Source organism: Nuphar pumila, chromosome 13 (assembly GCF_984573655.1).
Source record: "Nuphar pumila chromosome 13, dmNupPumi1.hap1.1, whole genome shotgun sequence".
Classification (NCBI taxonomy): Eukaryota; Viridiplantae; Streptophyta; class Magnoliopsida; order Nymphaeales; family Nymphaeaceae; genus Nuphar; species Nuphar pumila.
Window position 1 is genome coordinate 101,415,574 of NC_143261.1, and position 12,700 is coordinate 101,428,273.

Genomic DNA, 12,700 nt, shown 5'->3' on the forward strand with positions numbered 1-12,700 from the left:
TTAAAATCGTGTGCGTTTACTAGCAGAAATTCCCAAAACCATCATAAGATGTTTGCTAAGCGATTGAAGGATGCTTGTAAGAAGCATTTTTTCATTTGGATAAATATCTTTGGGCAAAATTTCCTCATGCTTAATAATGTATACTGCACAATACTTGAAATTCAAATGATACATGTAAAAAGGCGTTTCTTCTCTATAAATTTCTGCTATTTTTCCTTTTTAATCTTTCAACCAATTTAACAAACTATATTTGACTGTGTTCTACTATGTGTGCCCTAGTGTGTCGAGGGCATTTCCCAGAAAGGGATACAAGACCATCCTAAGTTCAGCCAAACCAAAGGCCAATACCACATGTTCATAGCACACTAGTAAATAATTGTTTTGTTACAGGGACAACAAAAACAACATGAAAAAATTAAGTTCTATATATCCATTAGATGCTTATATAAAAATGCTTATTCATTCCAAGGATAATGACCCATTTCCTGTGCAAGTTTTCAATAGTTGGAGTAAAGGAAAAAGAAGAAATCCTCCAAAGAGAAGATGAGGTCCAATGAGTTGATCACCACCTAGGCCTTGAGGTTATCCATGTTAACACTAGCCTGCAGATCAAGCAAAAATTACAACTGCTCAGTTTGATCACAAACAAATAGGAAATTACAAGTATCAGATTGGCGCTTGGGCTCTTGGATATATCAACATTAATACAAATTTTGAACTCGAGTCAACTGGATCATTTCAAAGTTCATAGAGATTAAAAACTGGAAGAGTTGGGGTCAGTCCTGATTGATAGCTTGGTAGGGAAAGAGAAGCAGATAAGCAAACACATATCTGCAGTCACATCAAGTCATGCTGGTTCATATGGCTCAAAAAAATTGTCCATACAAGGCAGTTTTACCCTAAGTTCTTCCCCAATTCAGCAAGATATTCTATACAAAATCCTTAAACCGACACAAGTTTTTATCATTCATAAACAGGATGAGATTTGGACGGATGGATATGGAACCGTCCATAGGCACCTAGTTGTCTGCTTTAGTGAGACTGAGTTCAAGCTGGGCCATTGACCTGGGTCAGAACTCAACAATGTTTCTATGCTCAGTCATTAGTAAACCAAGTAATTAGATCAATCAAGAAGGTCTAAGATCAGGCTTCAAAAACCAGGTTCAACTTCTGACTTCCCCTACACCTCAGTCAGTTTGAGCCCATCCAATGATCATTCCAGCATTGAGCTAACTGGATTCCATCCAAGTCATCTCAAACACAAGGTCAATTGAGTTCCATCCAATGAGCTTCAATCCAACCAGAGAAGCAGATGAATCCTGGGTCTAATCCATCTTTAGGATTCTAAATGGTGACAAATTACTATTAGAATGAACCAGGTAGAAAGGAACAAGAATGGTGGCTGAAATCTTCTGCATAACTGACATGGGATTATGAAAATGGTTGCATAAAGTGGACTCCAGCTACCAATTGAAGCTGTTGTGGTTGACTCATCCAAATTCCATAGTCATCAGATCTCTATATGCTGGTTATAATCGCAGTCTTCGTAGTTTATAATGATGTTTTGGTTCAAAAGAGCATAATTTGGGTCTTTGACGAAAGGTAATGTATTTATTAAAATGATGATTGACAAGAAAAATTACCAAGAAGTTGTGGTTTTCTTCAAGGATAGGAGGAAAGATGGTGCAGAATTTCTGAATGTCAGAATTGAGATCGCCACCACTGATAATTTCCATGAACTTCTTCCTTTCAGGTGCAAAGTTCATTGCTGCCTGCCAAAAACATAAAAATATTAATATTGCAGTGCCAATCAGGTGATGTCCAAAAGAAGTGTTTCTCCTTAAGTTTAAAATGGCCGACATTTATCAGGAGTAGCCGTATTATAAAGTTAAGCTGCACATTAACCTAGCTTTACCAGCAACCAAGGTGATTCTGAACTTAGTTTGCCAAGACAGCACGAGTGTGTGGACCTGATTTAGTCCAGCCAAATAGGGATGTACAGTTCAGATCTGTTTCAATTCTTAGTTGGATTCAACAAAGAAAATAATGTCTGATTAATAACAGTTTTAGATTCCATTTTCAGTTTTACATCCAAATGTGACCCGAACCCAACATCTGAATCTGATTACTTGCAAGAAGCAAATACAATTAGTTATTTCAAGCTAATCAGATCTAGATTTGGCAGTAGCATTTTTTTTGTCTCAATCTGAACCTGACTCATACTCTAAATCCAATTAGGCCAAGTCCAATTACATAGGGTTGAGTAATGCTTACATCCAAACCAAATCCAACCTGTTTACAACCCTATAGCCAAACTTAGGATGAAATGGACAGGCCTTGACATGGATGTGTGTTGACTCATATTTGCAACTCAATCACGTTTCACCACTAGGTCCTGGGTCAAGCTGATGGAGTATTTCAAACATACATTTTGGAGAAAAAAAAGAGGATGATCTCCAGCTAAAATGACACTTACTGTGAAAGCAGTACTGGCAACCCACCCATGCCACTTCTTCAGGGTTTTGTTGTATGAATCAGTGCATGCCTGTGTCATGGTCCACTCAGCATGCTCTATTAAATTGCGGAACAGCTCAACCAAGAAATCCATAGCCCTGTTAAAGAAAAAACACATACTTTCAGGAAGATTCTCTTATTTTTTTTAGATAAGCACCATATTCTTCAGTCTAAAACTACATACAAAAATGAAGACAGCATTCTAAGGTGATTTGATTGAGAACAAAGTGAGTGGAACAAATATTCCAAATCTTTGTGATACAATATGAATAGAAGCCACATATGCATATATAAAAATGATGAAATATGATCATGTAAGCTTAAGGACAACAGAAGCAAGCATATATGGGCTTTAGAAGGTTCTTTGTGAGGCATAACCACAAAGCCTCTATCTATATCCAGCATCTCATTGGAAATCTACATGATTATATCTACTGAGCATTATCTAATTGTTGCTGGCAAGCTTTAAAAGGTTATTTATGATCTCAAGCAGGTGCGACTTGCACAGTAAGAAGTTCTCGACTGCTGTTGTTCCAAGCAATTTTTACTTTGTGCAACACCAATAGAACATTATCCATTCTATGTCATGGGCACTTCTATTTCCTTCAAATGATATGACCATAACAAGACATTATGATTTTGCCATGCTAAGGCAAAGAACCAACTTTATACTCACCTTCAGTTGACTGATCACTACTGCCTACTCTTCTTGCTACATCTCTCTTAGATGATTGATTTACAAACTTATTGCCAAGTCATACTTAGCAGGTGGAAGGACTGTTGAAACGCCTGGCCATCATTTTGTCTCATTTCTTTACTGCATAACTACTCTCCTCAATATAAAATTATGTGAATTTTCTACACCATCAAGCATGCACTGCAAGGACATAATAGTAGCAAGACACCGATCCATGATGAAATGATCTCAAATGATCACTATGACAGATAAACTAGTACAATTTTTTCTTGGTAAGTCTATTCTGGCACACTCTAGTTCTCAAGGCCTTAATCTCAATTGAAAAAATTCAACTCATATCTGGTGAGGAAACAGTCTCCTTTTACGGAAACCAAGGGAAGTGTTTTGATCTTTCATACCCCTACCATGTGTTTATATCACCAGCAAGTGCATGGATGGAAACGACAACTGAGGAAGGTACACTTGATCTCTTATTTGCCCCTAGTTATATTCCTGTCTCATCTTAACAGCTAGATTTTACAACTTTTGTGACAAGTCTTAACATACCTACTCTAAAGGGTAAATTTGAAAGAGAAAATGCCAACAAAAAATTATTATTAAGAGAATTGAATAAGCAAGGAACATGAATCTAGTTTCACGTTGATGATAATATTAGGGAAATTTTCAAAAAACACACCTAAGTTTTGAAAAATGTTAAAAACACACCTAAACATATCTATGGTTAATTAAAATAGCCCAAACCTTTCTTCCGTCAAAGTTGCTGCTAGATTGTATGCTGTAATTACCATTTTGACCTTCAATAACAGAGTGGACACTTCAGTTAATCTCCATCCAATTTTTGGAAGTAAACTTTGTCAATTAACTGTTTAATTTGTTCAGTACTGTTTTATCTCTTCACGAGGACCTTTCTTTCTTCAACTATTTGTTCCTTAAATCACTCAAATAAAAAAAAACAGAAAAAGAGTCCACTGTGGATTGGGGTAGAGAACATAGATGTGGCGGGGAATAGCAGGGAAAGAAAAGAGGCGTGGTGGAAGAAATGAAAACATGGTGATGGATGGATAGCAAATCATGAGAGAAGGGAGAATTGTTGATGATGGTAGGAGAAGGAGAAGAAAGTGGGAATAGTTGGTGATAAAAAAAGTGTAACACCCCAAAATTTCAAACTTGCGAACCTTTCAAAAAACAGTCAAGAGACTAGAAAAATATCTTTTCTTTCAGAGTTTGTTTATGAAATCAACGGAAGACTATTCTTTTGTTAAATTCAAAAAGGCAACCTGACAACTTTGGGCACGTTAACTAAAAGAACAAAAACTCACAATCCATGTTACTTGCAAAACACTAGAAAAAAACCACTTTCATTAAAAGAAGTACCCAAATAGTACAAAATTCGGATATCCCAAGGAAAATCCGTTACAAAACCCAAAAACGTCTAAGACGCGAGCTAAGAGCAGGAAGAGAAAATCTTGAAGTCATCATGTCATCGCGTTATCGCCCGTGGTGTATCTAGTCATCACCTGTACCCATAAAATGGGTTAGTTTCGCGAAAAACTAGTAGGTGCACAAGAGAGACTACAAGAAACTAAATTAAGAGCATTTAATTTAGCATGATAAGCAGTTTAAAGCAGATATGCAGTTAAACAGGTAAGCAGTTTAAAACAAGCAGTTCAAAGCAGGTAAGCAGTGCAACTGTCAAAACGCAGCATGACGATTCATTTGATCGTAAGCTGTGAACTACCACGTAACAAGCAAGTCACATGACCCATCAACCAGTGTGAACAAACTTTATGTTTCGATATTACTGGCATGCGGGTACGCGCAGACAAATCGTAGAAACAACTGAGACTAGTTTGGGCGTTTGTTATTCTATATATTTTCAATAACCCGAATAGCTAAGGGGACGACTTTAGCCGAGAGAGGATTCCCCAAAGGCAGGTACTTGGCAACGGATGCATCCAACTTTTGCAGAAGTCCATGGGATCTACTACCTAGGATAATGTCTGGTAGTCCCTTCCCCTAACTCCAATGACTGGGGAGGCTGAATCTTTGCTCGTGGGGTGGTTATTAACAACCTGTCCATTGGAGTGTGTACCGCTCTGTGCTCTCCCTTGACAGACTACAAAAAGTGAATGAGTGTGTTAGGGGTAAATTAACTGACGACTCATTATATATGCTTTGGTCTTTTAACCAAATGAGCATCTTACCTGTGAAGGCGATCTTATTTTTATGTGTTTACAGTATTGTGCGTTTAATACTGTTCGAGGTCGCACGACCGTCTCATCCGATCATCGTAGTACTAGCATGTAGTGCACGACTACAAGTACTTTAGGATAAAAGGGGTATAGTTCCTCAATAGGAACCTCAACAAAAGTGTTCACAAAGATATAATGTTTCTCAAACTTTACTTTTGACATTCTTTATCTTTTGAAATAGCCAATAGCTTGTGCCAACATTTGGCATGCGATTTTCTAGAATCTCATCCGCTATCGTGGTATCTACATGCCTCGTATGACTCGATACCGACCTCGATAGATGGGATACGGGTTTCTCAACAGACCCCCCAGCTAAGAAGTTCGCTCAAGCCCCAAATCGGGGTTACCCAAGATATGTCGGATAGACGAACAGAACCAGCCAATCACATCCTTCCAAATACTTTGATTTGGGCAGTCTTTGATGCATTTGCGCAGCTCCCTAAATTCTCAAGTCTACTTTGCAGGACTGCTCACTCAAAAAGCCAGAATCCCTGCTAGGGATCCCTCCCCTTAGACGAGGATGTATCGTTAAACTCCTGACTCAACTCTAATCGCAAGAGGGAGAGCGGTAATTGCCCCTTGCATCCTCCACGAGGATGCCTTTATAGCACATGCAATGAACAAAAATCTGAGTGTCATCTACAATGACAAGGCAGTAACGAAACATTTACAAAAGCAAGAGCCTGAGCGTAAAGCGCGATGGCAAAGTAAAGACATGAAAGAAAGTAAAGGACAAGGATCGCGAAACCGCATTCTTGAGTTAAATGTGTACTCGTATATATATATATATATATGCATATATATTTATTTATTTGTCCTTTTTAGTTAATTGAACTCAATTCAATTGTTCAAGTCGTTCGTGCAATCTTTCCCTACCTTGAGGAGTTGCGAGATTGCTGGCGTCTGCGGCTATAAGTGATTAACGGGTTGGGTCGCAGGGCACAAACGAGATCTGTCATACGAGCTGCAAAAGCAAAACGTCAACATGCTATCTCAATCAGAAAGGTAGAGATGACAGGGGCGTGCCACTGCCATGAAGTAAAAGAAGTAGAGGCAAGGGCATTGTGGTCCTGTGAACCTGCTGAATGCAAAAAACGAGGAGGTACGGGGGTTGTACCCCTGCCTAATGAAGGCAACGAGGGAGGCAAGGGCTTCGCCCTGCCTGCTGGAAGAGCAAAGACGCAGGGGCCAAGCCCCTACTCGTTAGCACAAACGGGGAGGCAGATGGCTTTACCCCTGCTTGCCGAACTTAGTAGAGGGAGCTCGGCCCTTCCCTCGGCAAACTTAGGGTGCAGGGAGGGGTTTCGACCCCTCCCCTGCAAAAGAGAGAGCATAGGGAGGGGCTTGGCCCCATCCCTGCCAAAGGGTACACAGAGAAGGGGCTCAGCCCCTCCCTTGCATACAAGGGGTATAGAGAGGGGGCTCCGCCCCTTCCCTGTCGCTGGAAGGTGCAGGGAGGGTCGCAACCCCTCCCCTGAGCAACGAGGGTGCAGGTAGGGGGCTCGACCCCTCCCCTGCCGTCAAAGGGGGCAAGGAGGAGGCTGGGCCCCTCCACTACTAAAGGTGGTGCAGGGAGGGGGGTTCGACCCCTCCCTTGGCCGTAGGGAGCACAGGGAGGGCTCGGCCCCTCCCCTACCAAAAGGAGACGCAGGGAGGGGGCTCAACCCCTCCCCTGCCAAATATGGTATGCAGGGAAGGGCTCGACCCCTCCCCTGCAAACAGAGGCATTGGCAGGGGGTTGGGCCCCTCCCTCGCAAAACACATCGCAGGAAGGGGGCTCTGCCCCTCCCCTGCAATTTAAGGAAGCAAGGAGGGGCTTTCCCCTCCCTTGCGATTGAGGGAGGCAGGGAGGTGGCTCAGCCCCTTCCTGCGCAAACGGAGAAGTGAGGGAGAGAGAGAGAGAGAGAAGGAAAAGGAGAAGAAGAACTAGGGGAGCGTACCTGGGGGTTGCCGGAAGAAGCTCACCGGAAAGGAGCCTGCCGGAGGAAGGGGGGTCGCTGGTGGCCGCTACTCGGCAGATGCGAGGAGGGGGGGGGGGGGGGGTAGAGAGAGAGAGAGAGAGAGAGAGAGAGAGAGAGAGAGAGAGAGAGAGAGCAGAGGGGAAGGAGGTTTTGAAAAAACTCCCCCCTTTGCCTCACTATCTTTAAAAGGCAAAGAGAGAGAGGCGGTGGCCTCGAGTTGGGTCCGGGTCCGGATCTGACCCGAATCCAAACCTCTTTTTTTTTTAGGTTTTTGCAAAAAGGGTGCAAAAAAAAGTGGGGCAGCAACAAAAAATAAAAAAAAGAGTGGTTAGCGGTGGTGGTGGTAGTAGGAAAGGGGAGAAGAGCTGGTGGTCATGGTAGAGGCTGCAAAAAGGAGAAAAATTAGTCAGCTGTAGTGGTGGTAGAGAGAGAGAGAGAGCAGGTGGGGGTTGAATTAGTAAATTTATGTTTAAAACTCAACTTGGGTTAATGTTAACTCAAGTTAAACTAACAAAAAGAGAGATATGTTTAACGGAACATAAATTTAGATGTGTTTTTAACATTTTTCAAAATTTAGGTGTGTTTTATTAACACTAATAAGTTAAGAACTTAGGTGTGTTTTTTAAAATTTCCCATAATATTAAAATGTTCAAACAAGTCTTTCAGTTTCAATAGTTGCCTGATGGTAAAGAAACTAAAATGAACATGAAACTGCATTTGTATTCTTGTTATATCAATCATTGATTTCAAATAATCATGTCCCTGAATTTTTTGCCTTTGGTCTTTCACCAAAATATATGCTCCAACCATAAAAAAAGAACAATACTCCTTTTCTCTAACAAGATCCTAAAAATATTTGGCACTTTGATAACTGAAAATATCTTGAAATGTAATACCTAGTTAACCACAAAAGTCCATTAGTGCAACTTGAAGAACCTTTCGCTGTTTTAGCGTCCACTTCTTCTTTTATCATAGTGTACAGCAGATGGTATTTTGAAGGATTAGAAGAATATTTATTCTCCAACCTCTGCACAGAAATAAAAGGGAAAAAAATACTATTAACCCAAAATTAGAACTTGATATTGGAGTCTAAAGCACTATGCAGAAAAATGCCTACAATTCAACAGAGAAAACAACAATTTAAGAGTGCAAGCAAAAGCATGAATTGTAACCACTATACTAGCATAAGAACAGGAATATAAGCCATAAGCAGTGTCCCTCCACATTTATGGAAGAATTGAAAAGAGATTAACTTTAGAGTGACCCGTGACATGGTGGATCATATCATATGCCACAAAACTTCAGATATGACTTCCCATCTGCACACACACACACATACACATGCACATGTGTGTGCGCTCACATCATGCACACACTTCTAAACTCACACATACATCAGACATGCATCGTATACTCCACCAACTGCTCTCCTCTGGGTGAATCTACATAGCAAACAATGTCAAAAAAATTCAAGTTTGTACAACATTGCACTGCCATTTGAGACTAACTTCAAATCTACCAACAAAGCTAGGAATTGATACATGCCAACACTGTCCATGGAATCTCCAAGCTCATAGTCAAGATTAATATTCATCTGCACTAGTCTATGCTTTAGATTCTTTTTGATCAGATCTATTTTTTTATGTATATTATGATAAGGGCATGATATTTCTCCTCCACCATGTAAAAAGAGTAGAAATCACAAATTTTGTGATGTAATTTGCTTCTGGAAAGCAACCTTCTACATCTACCTTTACATGGGTTATAACCTCAAACTTAATCTCAAAATTCTTGATGTTTTAATCATTTCTTGCCAATGCTCTTGAACATTTCTTCCAAAATTCAAACAAGTGTATAAATAAGAACTTTATTTATTAACTAACCCAACAAGCAATACATTTATAACAAGGCAGATTCTTAGAGTATTCTACGACAATGTGTTGAGAAAGAGGCACCAGGAAAACAGCCTATCAAAGATAATTAGCCAGATCTTGACTAGGATGTTAGGATAAGTACATAATAGAGTTTTAGAGAAGTAACTAATATTGTTAGGATTCTGCGTAAGGTATGGGCTACACCTAAAAGTAGAAGAGAAGCTTTACTTTGTCACTTAAAAGATGATATTTATGTTCATCTGAAGTTGGATTACTTCACTGTTAGATGTTAAAGAAAGCCTCGATATCAAAGAAAATACTGGTATAAACCCAAATACTGTGTTAGAGAATCTTAGGTTTACAATGATCATTGATGTCGGTAGAAAAGTATTGGCCTTGTCCTGCCTACTGCATTAAGATGTGAAATCTCTCCTCTACCTCCTGATAGATCAATATTTCTATGTATTTTTTGTGCTCAAGGTGTCTTCCTTGGAAGAAGTCCTTACCTGCAGATTCAAAGTAGCTCCCTTTGTGTAATAATCTATCCCATGCTATATGGATTCAAATGTATCTCTGGATATATTCTCAAGTTTGAGTAATTGCTTAACCATTGGGTGGTTTATCTAAGTAGCATTTACAGCTAATGTTAACAAGGCCTGCTGAAGCGAGGTGCATAACAAGTGAACACATCTAAAGGACAACCATATTTCATAATATACTGCCACTACAGAAAATAAAAAAGTGAAAAATCAAGAAAGAAATACCTATGAGATTTTGAATGAGCAATAAATGATTATTTATCCTCGAATGAATTTGCAAAATATGGTACACTTCATCCATGAAGCACGCTCAAGTTAAGTGACACTAAGACTTTTGCCATGTTAAAGTATGAAGATAAAGCAGACCATAAAGAAAAGACAAAGGATGCATCTATGAAGATACTATAAGCAAAAGCATACCGTTATATTACCCCCAACATCAGATTTTACAAGTGCCAAGGATCCACCAAACTTTTCTGAAAAGTGAATCATGTCAGAACAGAACCAAGAGAATGAACTAACACAATAATTTCAATACTGTTATGTTTAGTAGAGTGCATTGGACTTGAATCAGAAAGATATGAAGAGAAAGGCAGTGCAAACTGAACAATATCTTGTTTGAGTAAATTTGAAATATTAACATAATTTCTCCTTGCCCTTCACTACACTTGTTCATAACGTTTGTTTGGTAAATGCATGCAGTGCAACTCTTTACAAAGTAAACTTACATATAATTAAACTATTTTTTCACTGAAGCAGCATCCATACAGAAGAAAAGCATGATAATCTATATTGTCATAACAACAGTCTTTATTTTAAACTGAAAATGATTGACTGTCCAAGAAAGTACGCATTTTATAGTTCTCCTTCTGAAGTACGAAAACAAATCCATACCTATGACTGGCAGCACGTTCTTGCACACCTCCAAAAAAGGCTTAGTCAGCATATGACCTTCTTCAGACTTAACAAGCTTCATTCCCTCCAAAGATGGTGTGAAAACAGTGCCCTCCATGTCTATACAAGAACTTTTCAGGACAGATAAGGGTCAAGGATGATGAAAAATTTGTTGGCAAGATCTGAAAACAAACAAAACATGGAACAAAAGTCAAATGTGCTAAGAGAATCTGAGGGAAATGTGGCACTTATAGATAAAAGTGATCTGTTGAACCCAAACTAACCAGACTCCATTAGATCAACCAGCTTCCAATGTCAATGAAGTGCCGTGGAACAGGTAGAACCAATTTCAGAGGATTGGACTCGTATGTTTACCATTGAACCATTTAATCAGCATAAAGTAGTACTCACATGTGTGTATGTGTGTTATATGTTCCGAGAACTTAAATTTGAAAATTACTTGCCAGATCAAGATGGATTCATGTATAAAAAAGCTGAAAAAGCACATTTGTTCGGATAACACATTTTGTACTGAATTGTCCTCTTCGTAGATTAGGTAGAGAGTTGACAACCTTAAACCAAATTATGAGAGGACAAGGATCAGATATCATAATTCTGCAACTTTGGGAGAAGAAAACATCGTTGCAGAGTTAAGATGCGCAGGAAGTTAGATCCCGCTAGTAAACCGCAGTGAATTTCGTCGTTATAGAGTCAAACTTACACGAAAAAAAAAATAAAAAACGCGATCAGAAAAATGAAAAATCACGCATCCGATTGATCGCTCTAGCTAATTTCAGCCAGATCATTCACAGAATCCGTGACTCGTAAAAAATTAGAATTACGACCGATGCACAACATCAAAATGAGAAAGGAAAGAGAAGATATCATACATCCGATCGCAATTCTGCGTCTCTCTAGCTAGATCTCGATATTTTCGACGATCTGATCCTTCAGAAATGACGAGATCAGAACTACCGGCGTTAGGCAAACTCTAAGACCGAGAAAGGAGAAACCGTGCACTGACGGAATTTCAACCATTTATTCACTGTATCTCGTTCCGATTCTTCTAAGAAGATAGATCGGCGTTGAAAGGCACAACGCAAACCATAGAAACACAAAAAGGTGGGAAAAAACTCCGAAAATGAGAAGATATTACCTCACCACAGAGTCGCAATGGGCTTCGATCAATCGGTCAGATGATTTCTTCTCCCGGTGGACCGATCGGAGATCTCTCTACCAATGCGGTCGATATAAGGAACTCAAAGAGACGAGATTCGAATTTTCGATGACTATTGATGATTGACGCCGACAGTTGGGGCGTGGCTTCATATAAAGGCGATGTCGATTCTCCATTAACGGAATTTTTTTTCGCTTTATTAGATAATATGGTGACCACATGAGAACCCAATCGTCAAGGACTGCTGGTACATGATGCCAACTGTACAAAGTTTTGTTGAGTTCTGAACATTAGTTGGAACATCATCCACATGTAGGGATGTCCGTGGACAGGGGGAACGGAGCCCCGCCCTGTCTCGCTCCATTTGAACTGAGGATAGAGGACACAAAACGGGGATGGGATAGAAGTTAAAATTAAAACCCGTGCAGGGATGAACTTAAGCTTTTCCCCACCCCATCCCGATCCCTGCCTTACCCTGCTCCGCTCCATCTTCAATTCTTTTTTAGGGATGGCAATTGACCGAGAGGAAACCTAGACCCGCCTTGCCTGGTTTGAACTGAGAATGGAGGATATAAATAGGAAATAAAGGTTAAAATTAAAACTCATGCTAGGATGAAGGTGGGGATAGAGGGCAGGATTTTGAGATGGGGCGGGAGTGGAGTCCTTATCTCCCGTTCCGACCCCAGTCCACTGCATGGGACAACCAACCAAGCGGCTTATTTTTTAAAAAAATTTCAGGTCACATATAATTTTTCCCATCATATTCCATGAAAAATACGAATCTTGGCGGAG

The 12,700-nt window shown here is 39.9% G+C and overlaps 1 protein-coding gene across 1 annotated transcript; it reads right to left on the reverse strand.

Annotated features, from left to right (window-relative positions):
* Positions 1–324: 324 nt before the first annotated feature.
* Positions 325–12,034, reverse strand: LOC149819498 (glycolipid transfer protein 1-like). Its single transcript, XM_089984602.1, has 7 exons — positions 11,888–12,034; positions 10,732–10,913; positions 10,258–10,313; positions 8,321–8,451; positions 2,477–2,612; positions 1,644–1,772; positions 325–602 (listed from the first exon to the last, which is right to left on the reverse strand). The coding sequence occupies exons 2-7, from the start codon at positions 10,847–10,849 to the stop codon at positions 570–572; spliced, it is 603 nt and encodes a 200-aa protein (XP_089840728.1). The 5' UTR covers positions 10,850–10,913; positions 11,888–12,034; the 3' UTR covers positions 325–569.
* Between the last annotated feature and the right edge of the window lie 666 nt (positions 12,035–12,700).

What these genes read in the sequence shown, in the direction of transcription:
- LOC149819498 (XM_089984602.1), bottom strand. Translation starts at nt 10,849, where the DNA reads ATGGAGGGCACTGTTTTCACACCATCTTTGGAGGGAATGAAGCTTGTT. An exon ending in GAACGTGCTGCCAGTCATAG is followed by an intron (nt 10,314 to 10,731) that starts GTATGGATTTGT and finishes TTCACTTTTCAG; the next exon opens with AAAAGTTTGGTGGATCCTTG. An exon ending in TTGCCAGTACTGCTTTCACA is followed by an intron (nt 1,773 to 2,476) that starts GTAAGTGTCATT and finishes TGTTTTTGGCAG; the next exon opens with GCAGCAATGAACTTTGCACC.